This window comes from Numida meleagris, chromosome 2, assembly GCF_002078875.1.
Source record: "Numida meleagris isolate 19003 breed g44 Domestic line chromosome 2, NumMel1.0, whole genome shotgun sequence".
Taxonomy (NCBI): Eukaryota; Metazoa; Chordata; class Aves; order Galliformes; family Numididae; genus Numida; species Numida meleagris.
In genome coordinates, this window is record NC_034410.1 from 46723647 (window position 1) to 46742771 (window position 19125).

Below are 19125 nucleotides of genomic sequence, written 5' to 3' on the forward strand. Positions count from 1 at the left end.
CTCTTACATATCCACCTTTCCCATGCAGCTGCTGGGGACTGCTCTGCACCCAGCAAGAAGCTGCCCTGATGTGTGCAGATATTTGCTCTGCAGCTTCCCTGGGGTAGCCTAGGGGCAGCAGAAACAATGTGCTATTAGGGAATCCTCTGCCTTGTTTTCCCCTTGGTGCGGTCCTCCAAAGAAAGCAGTGCATCTGGGCTGAGTGAGGCTTCCCTAACGAGCAGCTGCATTGGTTGTATTTTTAACATCCTATTAGGAAGTTTACATGTCTAAACTTGCTGTGCTGCTCGCTCTGTTGGTGATGCCAGCTGATAGTTTGGAGAGATATAGTTGCTGCCTGTATTTTTCACGTGGCTGCCACCAGTTTAGGATTTGGGAGTTTCATGAGTTTCAGTGAAGGTGCATGAAGAGCACAGCTTCAGGGAGGGAGGGGGCTGGCCCTTTGGGAAGGGAAGGACCTCTGCATTGTTTCCAGCCTCTGAAGAGTCCCCCTTCAATTGTCCTTGCTGCTGCACAGGCCAGAGTTTTTATCAAGGACTGTGCGTAGGTACATTTACAGTGAATGTCCAATAAGAAAACTAGAATTCTGTCTTCACTGGGGAATATTTACCTACTGTGGGATCCTAACCTACTATGGGATCCTATCCTGCTATTAGTGGAGGTAGCTGTGTAAAACATCAATTCTGATGAGTTGTGTTTATGTACAAGGTAACGAGCAATTTACTGTTCTTAAACCTTGCTACTGTCACCTTAAACGTTCTTTTTAACAGGATGCTACTTAGCCCAGATTTCTATTGCAACAGTTTATTGCTTTCTCAAGGAGCTCTAATAGGTAGCTTTTTTTTCCCTGTATTTCCTTCTGACAGCTTTAAAAAATGGGAACAAAGCTTTGCAGCTTTGCACCTACGGAAGTCCTTTTATCCGATGTACTCAGATATGCATTATAAAGGCTGGAAGGGTCTTACAGTCTTACCATGAGCTATATGCTTTTCTACCTGTGCTGCAGCACGATGTGACACACGAGGCAGGTGCAAGTTGCTTTCCCAAGACAAAGCACAGGTTTTTGTGGTGCAGGGGAGCTTTGTGGGGTGCCAGAATTAATTTGTCTTTATTTCAGTAATACTTTTTAACATGTGGCAAATCTATGCCCTACTTAGACACTGATGCAGGACTCGGATACAGTGATGTTACTCGGTGCTGGATCAGGATAGTACTTCTTGTTTCTAGTGGTACACAGGGTAATAGTGGTTGGCTGACTCATGCTGTCCATCCAGCAGCTATCACTTCGCTTTGCCTGCTGGGTAGGTGATGGCTGTGAGTTACAACACCAACTGCTTAGTGTGGCAGAGACTAAGTGATGTACAACAGAAGCTTGCAGGACCTTGGTGCAGCACAGAGAGTGCCAGAAGCCACAAGTCAGTCAACTTGGTTGCATTTCTTCGCTGGATATTGTTTGTTGATCAAAAGCTCCATCCTAGAATTTTGAATCATTGAAATGCACCAAACTAGGCACAGCACAGGTGCATTCTGAGCCATTCCAAAGGAGATGAGGCTGAGGAAGCAGAAGCAGAAGGCAGATTTGATCAGAGTCTCCTGAAGAGGTGGGTGCTGGCAGCAGATGAGGTGCCCAAGGTATTTGTCCCCATGCCCATGGCCAGCAGCGGTGCCTCGAGTCCCTTCTGCCTGCATGGCTCGCTCCTCCCTGGGAACCAGCAGACCCACCAGCCCCTGGGCATATTGCCCAGTTCACAGCTGCCGTGGGGAGCTGCTGCTTTTCTCTTTCCTATTATAATAGCAGCCTTATAAGGCTTCCCCCAGCCAGCCTCTCCTCTGGAATAAAAAGTTGCGTGTTTCCGCATGTGGCTTCTGCTGTGATATTTGAGTTCATTTATTAGGATCCTGGGAGCTGGTTGCAACTCTAGAAGGAGGGGAAAGAATTTAAAAAAAAAAAGGGAAAAGAAAAATCAAGGCAGGCCAGGGAAAAGCCAGTCTGCAGCCAGAATTAAACAGAAGATATTAAAGCAAGAAGTGGTTTTGTAAGGGAAAACCCCGTGCGCAGCAGTGGGGCAGTGATGATGCAGACATCTGCCTTCTGCTGGACAGACGCGGTAGCGCCCTTTCTCTGACTTCCACGAGGATAAGTACCCTGAGATTTCCAGAGAACCCTTTGCATTCCTTGCCTCACATGCTGCACTCTAATTACACATTGTAGCAGACGATTCAAAAGAATAGCATCCTGTTATCTTTAGCCTCAGTGCTGGCTTTCTCCGTACCAAAACGTGACACAGGTGTCTGGATACACTGTGTCTGTGCCGGTGGACTGTGGTCTAGCGCAGTGTCTGCCATTTGGCTTCATTCTGGACCGGAGCAAATTTCCTGAAGCAAATCCTTTGTGTAGTCATGCATGTGACTGTAGGGGAACCGATATTTTTTTGTTGACTTCTGCAACCTGGAATGCACAGATTTTGTCTCTGTCTTTCAAAGGAAAGCAAATAGCTTGTATTTAATTCTAAAAATAACTCCTGCCCCAAAACACAAAGTCAATAGCCACAGAGTTGTAGGAAGAAAGGAGCCTGATGGCTTGTTAGAATTGCAGATTACTGACAATGTGGAAAGAAGTGTAGTGATTTATGATGATATGGAAAGAACTGTGGAGATAACATTCAGGCTACCAGGGAAAGGGTCTTTCATCACCAAAATCGTAAGCCTTTCTCCATCTGTAACTCATTAGCTACTTACTGGAAGTAGCACTATTTTAAGACATTATTTACCCTCCTAGGCAGGATCGATGTGTTTCTGGAGACGTGCGTGTTTCTGTGCATGTCATTGGTAGTTTCCAATCAATAGCAAGAAGTAAACTTGAAGCCAGACACTGTGATGTTGTCTTGATCCTTCTGTGAGAAAATTTCCTTTGGCTCTGATTTAACATGAGTGAAAGGAGCAGGGGGAAAAAAAAAAAAACAAAAAAAACCTGACATAAGAATCACTGGAAGGAAAAAAGTGCAATTTCCAGGTGCTTCTTATACACATAGTGGAGGGGGTAGAGCAAAGGAACCAGCCTACACAGGTCTGATGGGCATTGGTATGTCTTTAGTCAACGTTACATATAGCTGTAGATGGCTTGCCCCGTGCTCATGGAAGCGTATCCTATTCCTGAAGAAAAGGATTGTGTAACCTCACAGGTTTGTTTCACTCCTAATTTCCCTGGCTAGCAGACTGGTTTTGTAATCAAGGTGAAGTGATTGAATGCTTTTGTATAGTTGATTTTAGTATTATGTGTGAAATAAATCACTGTTATCTTTCCTGGGGAGTAGTTTATTTTCCTGCACTGCATATAGATCTCAAAAAACCTTTCCTTTGATCTGGGAGAGAAAAGATTGCTCCTTTGCAGCAATCAAAAATATAGGTCTCTGAAGCCATAAACCATTCCACTGCAGTTTTTAGAATGAGGTATGGCAAAGCATGTCATCTGTGTTTTTTCTTCTTCTAAGAATAGTCTAGTTGAATTCTTTATATGCTTGGTTACATGCCATAATTCAAGGAGAAAAATTATATGCATTGTTCTAATTATTTATGAGAGTACATGATTAACTACCTTAGGCAAAGATCTCATTGGACTGGACTCTGTACAAACTCAAAAAAAAGAAAGTATTATTTGTAATTTCAGAACATTTTTTAAGTGTCAGTGGAAACATTTTTTCCTTCTATTTTTCAATCCCAACACATAGACATTTTCTGTACGTTTGTCAGTTCAAAGCAGATCTTGGTTTGCAATAGCTCTGACAGCACTTATTACAATCTGTCAAGTTAGTAATTTGTGAGCTCAGGATTTACAGAATCGTTTTTAGAGCTAGCATCTAACAAGTCACGGTGCATTTAATCTTTTCATTGCTTCACATATTTTTGTGAATCATTCTTTTAATTCATGCAGCTATTTTTATTCCTGTGGCCCTGACTGGACTCTGTGATACCAATACAACTATCGCTTGAAACAGTTCTGCAGACATGATTTTCATCTCACTGCTTTCCTTAGTGACATGAATGTGAAAATGAGGGTTTACCTAAAAATTATGACAGCCTATTTGCTGTAAGTTATGATGCATCAATATTTATAAGTTCATTCAGAGGAATAGTATATCTGTACAACTGCCTTCTTGAACTGCTTCTAGATGTTCAGCCCAATCATTTACCATCACTGGGAGGATAAGCACGTAACTGGATTGAATCAAATGGTCCTGCACCCATTTACTGAATGTTTGGCTCTCACATTCATCAGGAAAACCTACGTGAATAATGTAGTTCTCTAATTCAGTCCAAAAACATATTTCCAGTACTTTTGGTAGCTTTTGCTAGGTAGAAATTTAGCCTGTTAAAACAATAGAATGTCAAAAAAAAAAAAAAAAACCAACCATGTAGCACTGAAGTAACGAATGACATTTAACTAAAATCTAGAAAAGCAAAAGCTGAAGCTTCTGACTTGCACCTACTTTTATTTTTCCCTTGTTCACGTAAATAACAGATAAAAGTGAGACAGTGCTTTGAAACTCCTTACCTGGGTGCTTACTGTTTGGGTGGTGGGCCAACTTTTGGCCTTGGTAGAGAAAAATGGAAGTATTAGCAAAGCTAGGCAAAATTACAGCACTTGGCATAATGGAGTTTAATCAAAATGAACATTTTTCAAAGGCAGATCTCCTTTTCTGTTCAAAGCACATATGGAAACTTAAGTAAGTGTTTGTTTCTCAGATTCCTGAACAGAAATTTCCCATTTTTGGGGATACTGTAAGAATGGTTAACTCAGCTAATTGCTAATTGCTCAGTATTGTAGCTTCTGTTCCATATCAGGGACAAAGTAAACATAAAAGTAATTACTCAGGATTAAAAGTGTGTTTCCTGTTTAGGTGAAGCTCTTGCTTTATCAAAGTAAAGTCGTGTGGTTCTGAAACTACTTAGACCCACTGTTGCTGTCATTGTTAGCCTGACAGACCGCAGTCCTGGGCTAACTAACCAACACCTGCAAGACTTTCCCTGTTTTATCTCAGAGGCCATGCATCTCTTTTATTAATATGCCCATGAGAATTAAGGCAATAAGTAGGCAGAAGAGCTGCAGAACTTGCTACTCAGAGTCACTAAAGATTGTTATAGACACAGTAGATGGATTTTCAAGGTCTGTTTGGTCTGGGAGAGGAATGCTGACAAAGGGGAGAGAAGCAAGAAGGGGAAAGGTAGAGAAGCTGTCCCTGTACTGCCTGGTGTTTTGTTCTAGCTGGTGGCTATGGTTTGCCCAGTTCATTAGGGACCATCCAGCTCACCCGCAGACCAGTACTGGAGACAGTATGCGACCTGAGCTATTGCACACGTCATGCCATGTCATGATAGGAGAACTCTATTTCTTTTGGTATTATGAAGACACAAGGAAGGTACACTGGCCCCCCCTTCCACTCAGATGCGGAGCTGGGAGTCTGCCACACTTTTCCTATGTTTCTGTTCCAAGTCTTTCTTTAATTTATTGTCAATAACCCAAACTTGAGATAATTTTTAATTATTATTATTTTTATGCTTTTCTATGGCAAAAACTGCGTATTAGAATGCTATCCTTGCATTTCTTCTGTAGAACCAGTTGATTGCCATATAGTAAAATTAATTTTCATATAGTTTATGCTATTTAATGTAATCATGTATTTTAAGGGAGACAGCACCCAAATGTGTGTTCCTAATCGTGGATAACTGTCATGTTATTTTTCTTCAGAAATCAGAAGCATGTTATCGGACATATTAATTGTTAGATTGGTGAATGACTAAGGATACAAATATCTTCTCAGTTCCCTCCCCCCCTCCTCCACTTAACATTTTGTTTGAGAAGATCAGTACACTTTGTCTGTGAAAAGCCCTGGATTAAATGCCACCCACCAAAGATTTTGTGCATGTTTTACTTTGCCAAAGGAGGTTGTCAGACACTGGGGGAAGTGATGTAATATTGGTTGACCTAAGACTTTAATTAACTGACAAGGAAGTTTACAAAAACTGTCATATTAACTTTGCACATTATTTTTCTGGGACAGAAAAGCTTTGTCACACAGAACTCGTTTCTTGTTTTGCTTACCTCAAGGCACAAAAGCGTAAAGGAAATAAATATGTTCCTTATTTCTGGTGCAAATAGCATTCTAGAAATATGAAATAGAAGGAAGAGATTTTCTATCTACCAGTCATTCCTGTCTGAGCTTAATACAACCCAAATAAATGGTATTTGACGTGCATGTTTAGATTATCATTTCTGGCTCAGCTTTTAACTGAATACTTAGACATGAGGGCAACATGTGATTATAAGAGAAAGAAGCTAGTGGACTACTTTCACTTTGTCTTTTACCAAAAATAGTTCATGGACAGTGTTTACATGTTTTTTGATGCTGATTCTAAGTCCATGTGCCTTTCAACTACATGAAGGACTGCTGTTCACTTCTTTTCTATTACTATCGGTTTTACCTACAGATTCCTCAGGCCAGTCCTTATAGGAGTTTTCTGCACAGGAATATTACAATCAGTATATATGATTTCACCCATCTTTTGCTCTTTCTTTTCCTGTTTCCTTTTAACTAGTCTTCTACCAAAATCTCATGTCTTCTTTTTCTTCAGCCTTCATTTTCTACTGAAATACGTCTGTCAGATACACCATCTCTTTTTTCTTTTTTCTTTTTTAATCTCTTTTCCTTCAAACTTGTCCATCTTTTCATTTATTTTATTGCAAACCATCAACCAGATGCTTTCCTCCACATGCTAATACTCCCTTGCTAGAATCTCTGTTCCTGCTCTGGTCTTTCTTTGTTTATAGCATCTTTCCTACTAGCTGCCTTTCTTTTTCCTTTGCCTATAGTCAATGTTAGCAGTCGTCGTCAAAATTATCTTCATGTTCATCCCTTCAGCCATATTGCCCTTCTGTGAATTTTTTTTTTTTGTAGGCTTTTGTCAATCAAATTCAAACAGTTTTTTGCTCACAGCCAATGTCTCAGCCACTCTTTCTGTCTTCAATAGAGCAAATCAATAATAACATTGAAAAATAACTGGAGGCCTCCCTGGTACCTGGTGCTTCTCCGTCAGGACATAGATAGGGAAAAATGATCCATGCAGTTAAAAGAATTCTGGGAGCTCCTTTGGGAAGTGCCAAATCAATCTGCGGCCACAGGCTCTTCCTGCAAAGGTGGAGTAGCCTGGGGATGTAATATAACAGAGTACAGCAATTAGTGGTTCATTTCCACTGAACACAACGTTACAAAATGCTCACATCCAATATCAGAATTAGCCTAGATTGTTTTTTTAATTTCTTTTTTTTTTTCAGAGAAATGAACATTTTTACATCAGCTTCTTCAGATGCAGTCAGTCCTCTGACCACTTTCTTGCTTTTTGTCAGCCCCCATTTCTTACTCTTTCAGGGTCTCACTTGTCCTGTGGTCTTGGCCCCAGTGCTCTTCTTCCCTTTCTGCAAGCCAGGAGTCCATGGAGAAATGTGATGAATCCCCTGCTTACTCTCCTGTAGTCTTTGATTAACGGCATTCTCATCCCACCAGTTCCCAGGGACCGTGTGGTATCAGACTGATTTCCCACACCTGTGATCCATTAGTCAAGGGACAGAAAAAAACTGGAAAATTCGAAACTGCTCTGGAATGTGAAACAGTTGTTGTTCTCACTTTGTCTTCAGCCTTTCTTCCTTCACCTCTCAATCTACTGGGTTGGACCTCAGGATCCTGTACAAGAATCTGTTCACTCTTCCTGAGCAGAAGGCAGGCAGGCAGTTTGGGTTCTGAGGCTATTAACAAGATTTTACGTTGAAGAGTTCTATTACTGAAGCATTAAGATACCAAATATCTGCTATAGACCTTTTATAAGCACTTTGTGTGGAACTGCTGTCACATCTCTGACCTCTCAGCTCCATCATCATGTCTGCAAGGTGCTCATTTGTTCATATTGGGTGTACCTGTAAGATGATGGTCATTGCTGAACTGGATAACGATAGTGATACGACATGGGAACAGACTGCTCAGCTTGATCAGAACCATTGCATTGTTTCAAATCTCTTTTCTGCAGACAGAAAAATATCTTGATTCATAGTGAAAAAAAAAATACAAACAAAAAATAAAAATGCTCACAAACAATATATATATATACTTTTAAATTAAGAAAGCTAAAACTTCAATAACAAAAAGGTTGTTTTTTTCACAATAGCTTTTAAATTCTTCAGAAAATTAAGAGTTAAAATGTATCAGAGCTTATACCTGCTAAATCAGAAGATTTAGCAGGTACTTCCTCATCCCTCTGCCTGAAAATGAATCAACTTAATTATTCCTGTCATTATATACATTCAGCTGGCTCAGATTTGATTCTTTATCATTGGCTGCAGCTACTGTCCTTGTCTTCTGGAACAGTTAAGAAGATTGAAAACTGGTGGGTTTTTTGTGTTTTTTTTTTTGTTTGTTTTTTTTTAAGGTGTGGGAGGTTTCTTGGTTTTGTTTCATTTTTTTTATAATTCTGGAGTATGCAGACTGTAATAGAAGAAAAAATCAGGAATTTTGGTGTCTCCTGTCAATGTTTAGATTGCATCAACACTGAGTTTAAATTTACTTCTGTAGAATGTCATGCCTGAATTAATATTCTAAAATAATGTGGAAGATTTGTCCCAGCTAAGACCAAGGGACTAGTGTAGGGAAGTCATGCATTGCAATATGTGGAGATGGGAAAACAAAGGACAGCATTAAATTTTCTCTCAAGGACCTCTAAGTCTCTCAGGATGACTCTTCCAAGTACTCTGAAATTATAACCATTGATCTACTTAAGACAATTTATTCATTGAAATAACCTAAAAAATTGTCTTAAATTACCTGGTGCACACTTTAAACATGTGAAGTTTTCATTAAAGTGGTTGACAGGTTGCTTGTAAACTGAAGTCATTTTCTTTCCCTTCAAAATTAAATTTTCTTTATGGCCTCCTTTGTCAGTGAGCAGCATTCATTAAGAATGATTTGGTCATTTCATTCTGCAACCTTATTTTTTTGTCTACTTTGTGAGTTTTACTGAGGGAAGTTTCCTTTGTGACTGAAATGATTAAGCTGTATCTCAGTAAATATATGATGTTTTCTTCATTTTTTTTTTATATTGTATAAACCGTGCTGCTTCTCTTCAGGAGCACTTAGATAGGAAGGTAACTACAAATGAATTCTTGGTGTGCAATTTGAAAAGATACATCTATTCTCCAGTTTTCTATTTACTGGCTTGTTGATTTTTTGTGTGGTCACATGGAAAAGCCAATGAAAGCAGCCTTAAAATGTCTTACATCTCAGATTCTGCAAGTCTGGTTGTAAAGGGTGATCTCTGGATGTAGTACAGTCCCGTGGGTCATCTTTTATCATATGCTGCAGAGAGGCAGGGGAATCAAACCTTGCTGAACTTGTTAATTCTGAGCCAAATTAGGAAAGCACTGAACCAAGCACATCATAGTTACATGGATCCATAGCTTATACCTCACTTCTGCAGAACTGCTTGCATCTGTTCAAGCTGTGAACTGTGAGAGGGATGTTCCATGTGAAAAAGTATCTTATTCAAGAGAAACACTTGTGCAGAAGTTATGAGAAGGGTTAATCTCCTGTCTGTTTCTCTGTGGACCAGTCACGGTGAATCTCTATCACTCTGGGATGTTCTGGGGGTGGTTCCTGGTAAGATTGCAACTGAGAATTTGTAGAAAGAGGGGTTTTGTTGAGCAAAAGGCTCAGACTTACCAGAAGCTGGCAGATAGTAGTTGAATGGAGGAGGTGGCAGCCACTCTTCTCCAGTCATGCCAAATACAAAGTTTGCACCAGTATGGTAACAAAGAATATACAAAGGGGTCTGTTTTGTGTTGTTTGTAGTTGGAGACAAGCTGCTGAAATCAGTGGTCAGTGGGAAGCTGCTGTATAGATGGATCTTAGCTTCTGATAAATTCCTCTTCCTGACATTGATGCTTTCTCACTCACTTTTTATTTTGTCCTTTTGTTGTAGAGCCTAAAATTCAGATCTCTGCTCACTCCTGAAAGGCACAGGCTTTATTTGCATAGGTATAAATTCTTGTGACAAGAGATGGGAGTGAGGAGGAAGTGTGGGAGAAGCAAAATAATCAGAATGTGGTATGACAGAGATTAGATCAGATAAGCAAAATACAAAGATGGACAAAAACAGCTTAACAAAAAGTTTTATATTTTAAAGTTATGGATATGAACCATAGAAATGTAAGACAGATTAGTTGAATAAAAGGCTGGGAATAAGGTTCTGTATGCCATAGATATTTTGGTTATATAAAAAAAAAGTTCTTTTTTTTACTTTTTTTTTCTTCCATCTTCCTCGTAATGTCTTTAGTGGATTTACCTGTCCTTGTCATAATGCAGAACTTGGGATCCTCTTACCATACAAAAGGTCATCTGATAAAAAAATGTGCCCTCTAAAATACTCATCTCTCAGTAAGAGAAGCAAAGTGTAATGCAATTAAAACGACTGTCTACAGTGTTTATGTACAGTTATATTGAGTAGAGCATACCTTTAATTTCATTGTAAGGTCAGATACACAAGGAGGATTACTGCTGTCTCTCAGCAGTAATCAACGGCTGCCAGCTCAGCTTTAGAAATTTTGAAGAGATTAGAAGATCTTGGCAGTGGTTCCCAAATGCTCAGGAGACTCACTGCAACTAACAGCTTTGACATTCTGGCCAACAAGTTAAATATTATTTGCTATAAACATTACAAGGCAATTGATGACCCCTTATGTACTGGGCCCAGGGTGCATGCTTCCTGCCTTCTGTGTAGGGAACAAGGGCAGCCCATAAACCAAGGAGCTATTTGATGATATTCTGTTGATAACCTTTCAGATTAGAGCAAAGAAGAGGAATTTGCATTATTTGCGTGTTAACCACAGCAGAGAATACCAGAGAAGGGAGGCAAGGGCTTATATAGGATTTTGCAAGTACGCATGAATCAGAGCGCCAGTGGTCCTGATTGAAGGACTATGTTTGCTTGCAGCTCTGGTCTAGAGATTCTAGATTGGCTTAAGTGACTGAACTAAATGTCTGATTTTTTGCATGTTTCTTTTGTATGATAGATTTTGCATGAATTGCAGGCTGACTGTAATACCACATGTAGTAAACTCGCAACTTCTCAGTGGTCCTGAGAAAGAGAAAGCAAAACCAGCAACTGAATGTCATGTTCTCTATGAGGGTGAAAAGTTGAGCACAGTTTGCTGGGAGCTTGGCCATTAGCGTTAGGAGGTACCAGCAGAAGTCTTGGCAGTGGGAAAGCTGGATTTCCAGTCCCTCGCCTCTTTTCCTTTACTAGTATGAGTATGGTTGCTAATAATAATTAATTCTAATAATTAATGTAAAACTGTATAAGATATACATTAAAATTAATTGGCAGCAATTAGTAATCATTGCCAAGAAGGCAGGAAGAGGAGGAGAGAAGATAATTTTAGACATCCAACTCACTGCTGGGCTTGTCAGCCTACATTTTTTCCACTTTTTCTTTAATGAAGTTTCATTCATTGCCTTTCCTAAGCCCTTTTAAGTATTAAAACAAGACCCAGAGAAATCAATAGGAGTATGCCACACATCTCATTGGACACTGGACCAACTCATTATCATTCAGGTGTTAGGACTGTTGTTTCCAAGGTGTGACAGCATGTTGATCACACTTGGACTGGTGTGATCTGGTGAGTCTGAATGTAACCATTATGTAGGCATTACTAAGCATTCACCTTTCAGCTGAGGAAGTAGCTGAGGCTGAGCTAATAAGGTGTTCTGAAAGATTTGGCTGAATATGGCCACCATCTGAGAACAAATGCTTCCCTATGTAACAGACACACTGCTTAGCTATAGAGTAGAGAACTCAAAAGTTTCTTTCTATCTTCAAACTAATTTTCAGAAGACTTGCTCAGGCACACAGCAGTCTGTTTGATTTTTAGAAGTGGATGGACTGGAGCTCTTCTTTGTCTGGGCCAGATTTCCAGGATTTACCAAGAGTAAGATCTTGCAAGGATGCATGGAAACGTGGCAAAGGCATTTTCTGTCCAGCTGAGCAAACAGTTTTGTGAGAAGTGTCTTACTCTTGGAGGATATCTCTAGCATAGATGTGGTCCCTGTAGGAGACTGTCTTCCATTTATTAATTGCTTACTTTCAGCTGTTGGACACAGTTTAAATGAGTGTTTGGATTACACCTGGAAAAGAAGTTATATCTCAGGAAGCAAAAATAGAAAACATCATGCAGGCAATGAGAGTTAGAAGACTGACACATATGAAGCAATGAAACATTCATATGTAAAGGTAAATTTTCAGAATGATTAGTGAACTTCTGAGGGGCTAAGCTTCTGTTTTAAGATGCCTGGTGAAGATGGAAGAAGAAATGGAAATGAACAGTGCAGAAAAAGCTTTTGGCCTCTCTGTAGCAGTTAATTTCAGTCACATCTGCTTTTATACCATCAGGGTGGTTTCTGTTTTTTACTTACAACAGCTTTCTAGCTGTTGGATTTGGGTGGGATGGGCCTTTCTAAAACTGGTGTTCTTCTTTCAGCCATCTTCAGTGCAGTATCAGATGTTTCAGGATGTGCAATTTGCACCAGCGCTAGGGAAAGGAAATGAGTCCAGAATTTGGAGAGAAATACAGTAATCTATCATGTGCAGTCATTTGAAGTAAAGCCAAGCAATTCCCCTTCGTTAACTGTGTCTCAGCAGTTTTCTCTGATAAAATAATTAATATTCAGATTGATGGCTGTTGCCCACCCATCCTTCATTCTTGTTTTTGGTTTGCATTGTTTATGACATTGCTTCAAAAGCAATCCTTTTATATCCCTGGCAAATTGGTGTCTTCCTTCTGACTAATGCTCTCTGTTAGCAAGTTCCCTTTCCTTCACTGTATATGATCATAAAGTGCCTGCAGTGTGGAGCCCTTGCAGGATCACCAAAGGGTTGAGATAGGAGGGACCTCTGGAGTCACCTGGTCCAACCCCTGCTCAAGCCAGGACACCCAGAGCAGGGTGCCCAGGACCATATCTCTCTTACAAGAGGTTCTCCAGTTTCTTTATCATCTTTGTAGCCCTTGGCTAGACTCCTTCCATCTTTCTCTTGTGCTGATGAGCCCGGAAATGGACATACCAGTCTCTTTCCATCTGAGAAACCCTGGAGATTCATTCATGTTGAACATGCTGAGTACTGAAACAAAATAGCTGCAAGGCAGAAGGGAGGGATGGGAACAGGAAGAACTTAGATTGCAGATAATAATGTTCGCAAGGATAACCATATGGCCAGACCGTCCCTTCTCTCACTATGACAGCACTGAGGGAAGCAACAGGCCACAGTCAGTGGCTTAACACATGATCAGAAGAGCAGCTTTGAGGCCCAGCAGGGTAGTCGTAAGGCCTGCAAATCTCTCTGCAGTGTCTCCAGTGGGCAGCTAGATCCTGCAGCTTGTACACATCACCTGGGTCGAGCTAGCAGAAGTCAGGATGTGCATCTGCACTCTTGGCTCCTTAGGACATCACAGCTTTTTCATGCTGCTACAAGTGTGGTGTGTGTGTGTGTGTGTGTGTGTGTGCCTGTCCCCATCATGACAGGAGCATCAGCCCAGAAGAGCCACACTCTTGCTGACATGAGCATACAAGCTGCAGAAGGAGTGGGATTTACAATCCTGTAACCAGTGACTGTAGCTCAACCGTCCAGGGAGACAGCCAAGTGATAATTGACCCTCTCCCCACCAGCCCCCTGAAATAATAATTTTCTCATTACAGAGCAGAAGAGCTTTTTCTGTAAGCTGTGTTGTCCTCCTAGAAGTTGAATCCTTTTCTGGTTATGCTATTGAGCAATTGACTTCAGACCTGAGAGCGCTAAACAGCTTCTGCACCTGTGTACTGGCTCCAGGGACCTCTTCCCAGGCTCAACTCAGATCTCAATTCTTCTACATCCTCCTTTCTCCAAGCAGCACAGGGAAATTGAGAATGGGATTTGTGGGCCTCTGAGGAATCTCTGCTCTGGTGCCCAAGAACCCAATGCAAACTAGAAACCTTGCTGTGACACCGAACAAGATTTGAAACAAAACCACAGATGTTAACATAGGTTTTCTTTTCCTTTTTTTGTCAACCACAGGTAATGCAGGTAGTGAAAGAACAGATAATGAGAGCGCTCACTACCAAGCCTAGCTCACTGGATCAGTTCAAGAGTAAGCTTCAGAATCTAAGTTACACAGAAATACTGAAAATACGCCAGTCTGAAAGAATGAACCAGGAAGATTTCCAGTCTCGTCCAATTCTGTAAGTACTGTCTTCTCTCCTAACCCATGTTTGCATTGAAAGATTAACAAATGTGATTGACATTTATGAGCTGTTCAGGGGGAACCTGAGGAAGTAAGCTGTCCAGGGAGCTGTGCTCAGAAACAGTAGTACAGCATCTGCTCGAAGTGTGTTTGATTTCTTCTGCTGGGAATCGCAACTTTTTCATTCAATTCAGTTAAATCAGATTCATCAGATTCCTACGGGGTCTCACGTGGCTCATTTGTATGAAACAATGCTCTGACATTTCCTGTCTTTGTATGCCTGCGCATATAAACCTGTTTTTGTTGTCAGTGTTGGCTTTTTTATTTTGTTTTAGACTTTGTCTTCTGTGCAAAGGACAAAAATTGCAAATGCTACTTCTCTGAGCCAGACAAGAAGTTCAGAATAAGAGGAGTCAATACACAGTGGCTCCAGAAAAGAGTGGGGTTATGTATTACTATCTTTCTTTAGGGCATTATCTTTGGTGTTAATGAAAAGCTGTTATTTATTTGTAAATGATAACACTGTGGTAGCATGACAATGGGATTCTCATTTCCATGTTGTTTACTGCAAAGAATCAAATGCAATTATCACCATCACAGCTTCTGCCTGCTGCTCAGAATACCCTTTGTTCTGTTACATGAGAAATAGAGGCCATGCTTGGCTCTGGACCAGGGCTCATGGCTGAGTTAATGGCATGGGACAAGTTCAGACTCTGTGGTGCACAAAGAGATAGCAGGGACCTTCTGAGATCAGCAGACAAATAGTGAGGATTCCAGAAATGTCAGTAGAAATGTCATGAAATCTTGACTACGTTTGAAGTATAATGGCTTGTAATTTTCCAAATCTCCATCACAAGGCAAAGCTATAGGGAAGGAGTTGAACCAGGACATTTCAGAATTCTGATGTTAGATCCTCATTTTGATTTCTTTCTAAAGGCTATAGATACATCTAAGATGAGCTCTGGGAATGTCTTCATCCAAGGACAGCAGGGCAACAGAGGACGCATAAACTAAATAGAACTACACTTTAATAATACCGTTATGGATTGAAAGGGGAATGCTTCGTTTATGTTTTCAGTGTTTGAGAGGATAGGACCTAATGCCCAATTAGAACTGATGTCACTCATAGTAATGCATCAATTAAACAGTTACAAATGGTTCCAGTCAGTTTTGCATCATTACACTGCTCAAAATCCCCTGTCAATCCTGAGCAATGCTCAGTGGATCAGAGCTCCTCAGTACTGCTAAGCTTATCGCCAAAGCTGCTCATTTTCCTTGCTTCTCCTGTGAGTCAACTGTTTAGCTATGATACAGGTCAACTATTTATATTCTCTTGCAGCCTTACATAGGCTCATGAAACTTGCCAGTTGCCCTCTGCAAGCTCTTTATGTCCAGCATGGCTCTAGCTAGTTGCTGCCATGGTTTGGAATTTCCTTCCCCAGGGTGAGAAGAGGGAAACAGTTAACGCAAGTAGTTAAAGGAAACTAAAATGTTACCAGACTCATTTCAGATTCAGGACAAAGGCTAAGCCTAAAGGCTATAAAGGCTGAGTAAATTGATAAGGTATTTCAGCCATCACAACTGCATTTGCAGAGATTTGACTCTAGGAATTTGCATTTCGATTGCATCCACGATCACTTATTCTTGACAGTGAAAAGAAACGGTTCTTTCATTTTCCCCTTTGATTTGATTCTGTGTACTGAATTCTCTCAAATTGCGTAGATGGCACAATTGATAGAAGTACAGAATCATGGTCCCATTGTAGGGAAGGAGTCTGTGAGCAAAGAGAGCAATCGTGGCTCTGCTGTATATTTTAAAGCTCTACAGATATGCTAAAAGAGATTGTGCACAGCTGAATGTAAAGTCGGTGGGCCTTGTTTAATTCTGTGTGAGCATATGGCAGTCGGATGATGGTTTTTCCTGCCTTTAACATGATTGGAATCTTTCTTTTGCTGTTCTTTGTATAAGTACTAATGGTTTGAGTTTTCAAGCTGACAGATCAGAGAAGTGTCAGCTAAGTTGGACTTGAATGTAAATTGGAAAGCATTGCCTTAGATCCCTGTAACTACAGCAACATTGTTTTGCAAGTAATTGTTTATTCTGTAAGAGCATTGTTGCATCATGCACTGGAGTTTCTTCAGATGAGGGAAAATATGAAATTCTTCAGAACAGAATGCATGCAAGAGCTTAGGATCATTACTGATCATCCAAACAGCCATTCCACAAGGCTATGAAATATCACTGGTTCATTTTGAATGGCTGTGAAAGAGTGTCTAGGAGTCCTGAGATCTTCATGATGCATTAAATGCAGCAGAGATGGGGTAGTAATGGATAAAGTTGTGATCTCCATGTGGAGACTTGATGGTTAAAGGAGAGTTCATGTCAGTTAGGGAGCCATTGCTAGGTAATATCTGGGTGAAAATCAGCACATACGGGGAAATAGAGGGAAGAAGGGAAGTGGATGCTTTTTGGCTTTTTATCTTGACAGATTTCTCTGCAGTGGTAAAGATTTGCTAATGCCTGCTCTGAATGCATGGAGTGATTAGGAGAGTACATAGCGACCTACCAGAAAGATAAAAGGACAAAACTGATGAAAGCAGTCCTGGGATTAGTCTTCCATTATGTTGTAATGATTTAAATGACTACAGTATGCCCCATCCTGGAAGGAGAACAGCTGACAAGAAAGGGTCTTAGTAATAAGCAGAAAGGGTGAAAGATAGGGGCAGATAGAACTGGTGCTGAATTAAAGCTAGAATCATCTGTATGATTTTCAAAAAATCCAGTAATGTTCAGATTTGCAGACAATCCAAGTTTATTATTTTAAAAATAAGTATCTGATGTCAGCAGCCTATAGTGCTCAGACCAGTGAGATCAGAAAACTTGCGATCGTATATTACTCTGTAGTTCCATCAGCTCTTCTGTCATGTCAGCCCACTGACTTTTGTCATTCTTACATCACAGGAACACAGTAGGAAGCTAACAGCAATTTTTAAAGCTACTGTCTCCTTAGGCTTTCCTAGTTTGTTCTTGCTCTTCACAAGGCACAAACTGTTCAGCTGATGTCATCCAAACGGGAATAAATAATTTTTCCAAAAATATACTTGCATTTATGATCTTCCTTCAACTCTTTGTTCCTTTGGGTGCTGAAGCTCGGGGACTGTAAAGCTAAAGAAGGTACTGCCTCTGAGCTTCGCAGTTATGAAGGCAAATTATGCACATGTGTAAAGGGGCTCTGGCACATCAGCAAGAAGGCAGAAGGCTGCCCTTCATTCCTACCCCCCTTTCTCCTCCAGAAGATCTTAGACACTGAAGTACTTCAGTGGGGAATGCTTCTTTATTTTTGAATTGCTCAAAAATCTTCCTCCAATTTGTAAAAGGGAAGATGGGACAGAAGAGGGAATACTGTGAGTAACTAGTCAGGGATTAATGTGCTGAATGACCCATTCATTTTTGTGTTTTTTTTTCCATACTGTCTTAAAAACAATGTTAGGCTATCTTTAACACATCTTTAATGATCCCACCGCTGCCTAGAAGTTTTTGCCCCATCCCTGGAGGCATTCAATGCCAGGCTGGATGTGGCTCTGGGCAGCCTGGTCTAGTGGTTGGCGAGCCTGTACTCAGCAGTGGGGTTGAAACTAGATGATCTTGGAGGTCCTTTTCAACCCAGGCCATGCTATGATTCTATGATAGTGATCTAATTTCTAAATTAAACTACTGAAACATCGTACGGATGTTTATATCAGTTTTGAATGCCTGGAGTCAGTCCAGCTGGATGTAGTCTGGGCCTTGGACTGCTCAGTCATGTGCCCTGTGGTTTAGCACTACTTTTCTCTGCCCCTGTTCCCAGCTCTTACATGAGGAATGGGGAAGCTCGTCAGCTCGGAAAGAGAAGACATTTATTCAATTACAGAATTCTTCTAATCACAGAATGTAACTATTCAGCACATTCCTACCTCAGTTCCCAATAAGAAAACAGTGTTTGAAAATTATCCTGCAGGACTAATTGTATGTTTCCGAGAGGTGGCCTGTTTCTATAGTTACGGTGCTTACTTGATTTTTGACCAGCTAGATTTTCGCAGCTTGTAAATATGCAGTGGGTTATGCATCAGGTATTCCAACCATTTTGTTAGTACCTGGGAGAATTATGACATTTCTGTTTAAAGCCTTAATCTCTCTAACAGAGAACTTCCAGTGGTTTCAGTGGGGTGCTGGCAGATCAAAGCTGCCAGATCCACATGAATGTGGAAATCAGCAGAGGCTGAAGTTCCTAAGTGTTCAAGAAGTGAGACATTTTTATTTTATCTGTGGAATACCACAGCTCTGCTTTCTTTTGATGATGATTACTGGAACATACTGTCAGACAGAATGAGTTTTGGTGTTACCTAATGCACATAGCAATGCAAAATTGTGGTTCTGACATGCTTCATATTTTATAAACCATCTACACGTTCTGTTATTTTTTAAATCTTACTAGGCTTGCTGTCAAGTTAATGTTTCAACCTGTCTTTTATATATTCTTAATGAATCTTATTGAGGATATAACTGATTATTTCAGACATCTCCATGTGTCCATGTGATGATATATGAAATCAAACTTTAAATATTACATGCATACATTTTACACCTAGTTCTTGACGCGTTGATTGCTTTTATCAAAGTAGAACGTAGAAAATTGGTTTTCTCAGGGGGTATATAATAATACTTCTAAATGCACTGTGGTTTTTTGCGCTGCTCAGCAAAGGTAAAGCTTGATCCTTGAGCAGTCCCCATCATGGATTACTCTTCCACCAAATTCTGCCAATAACGAATTAATTGAA

General features: G+C 40.4%; 1 protein-coding gene across 10 annotated transcripts in view; it reads left to right on the top strand.

The window, feature by feature from the left end:
• Positions 1 to 19125, top strand: part of ELMO1 (engulfment and cell motility 1) — a 302503-nt gene that overhangs the window by 261229 nt on the left and 22149 nt on the right. For all 10 annotated transcript variants that reach the window (XM_021385868.1, XM_021385867.1, XM_021385872.1 and 7 more), the window contains one exon: positions 14143 to 14306. In XM_021385868.1, coding sequence (XP_021241543.1) covers positions 14143 to 14306 — 164 coding nt within the window. The remainder of the gene's footprint in view (positions 1 to 14142; positions 14307 to 19125) is intronic.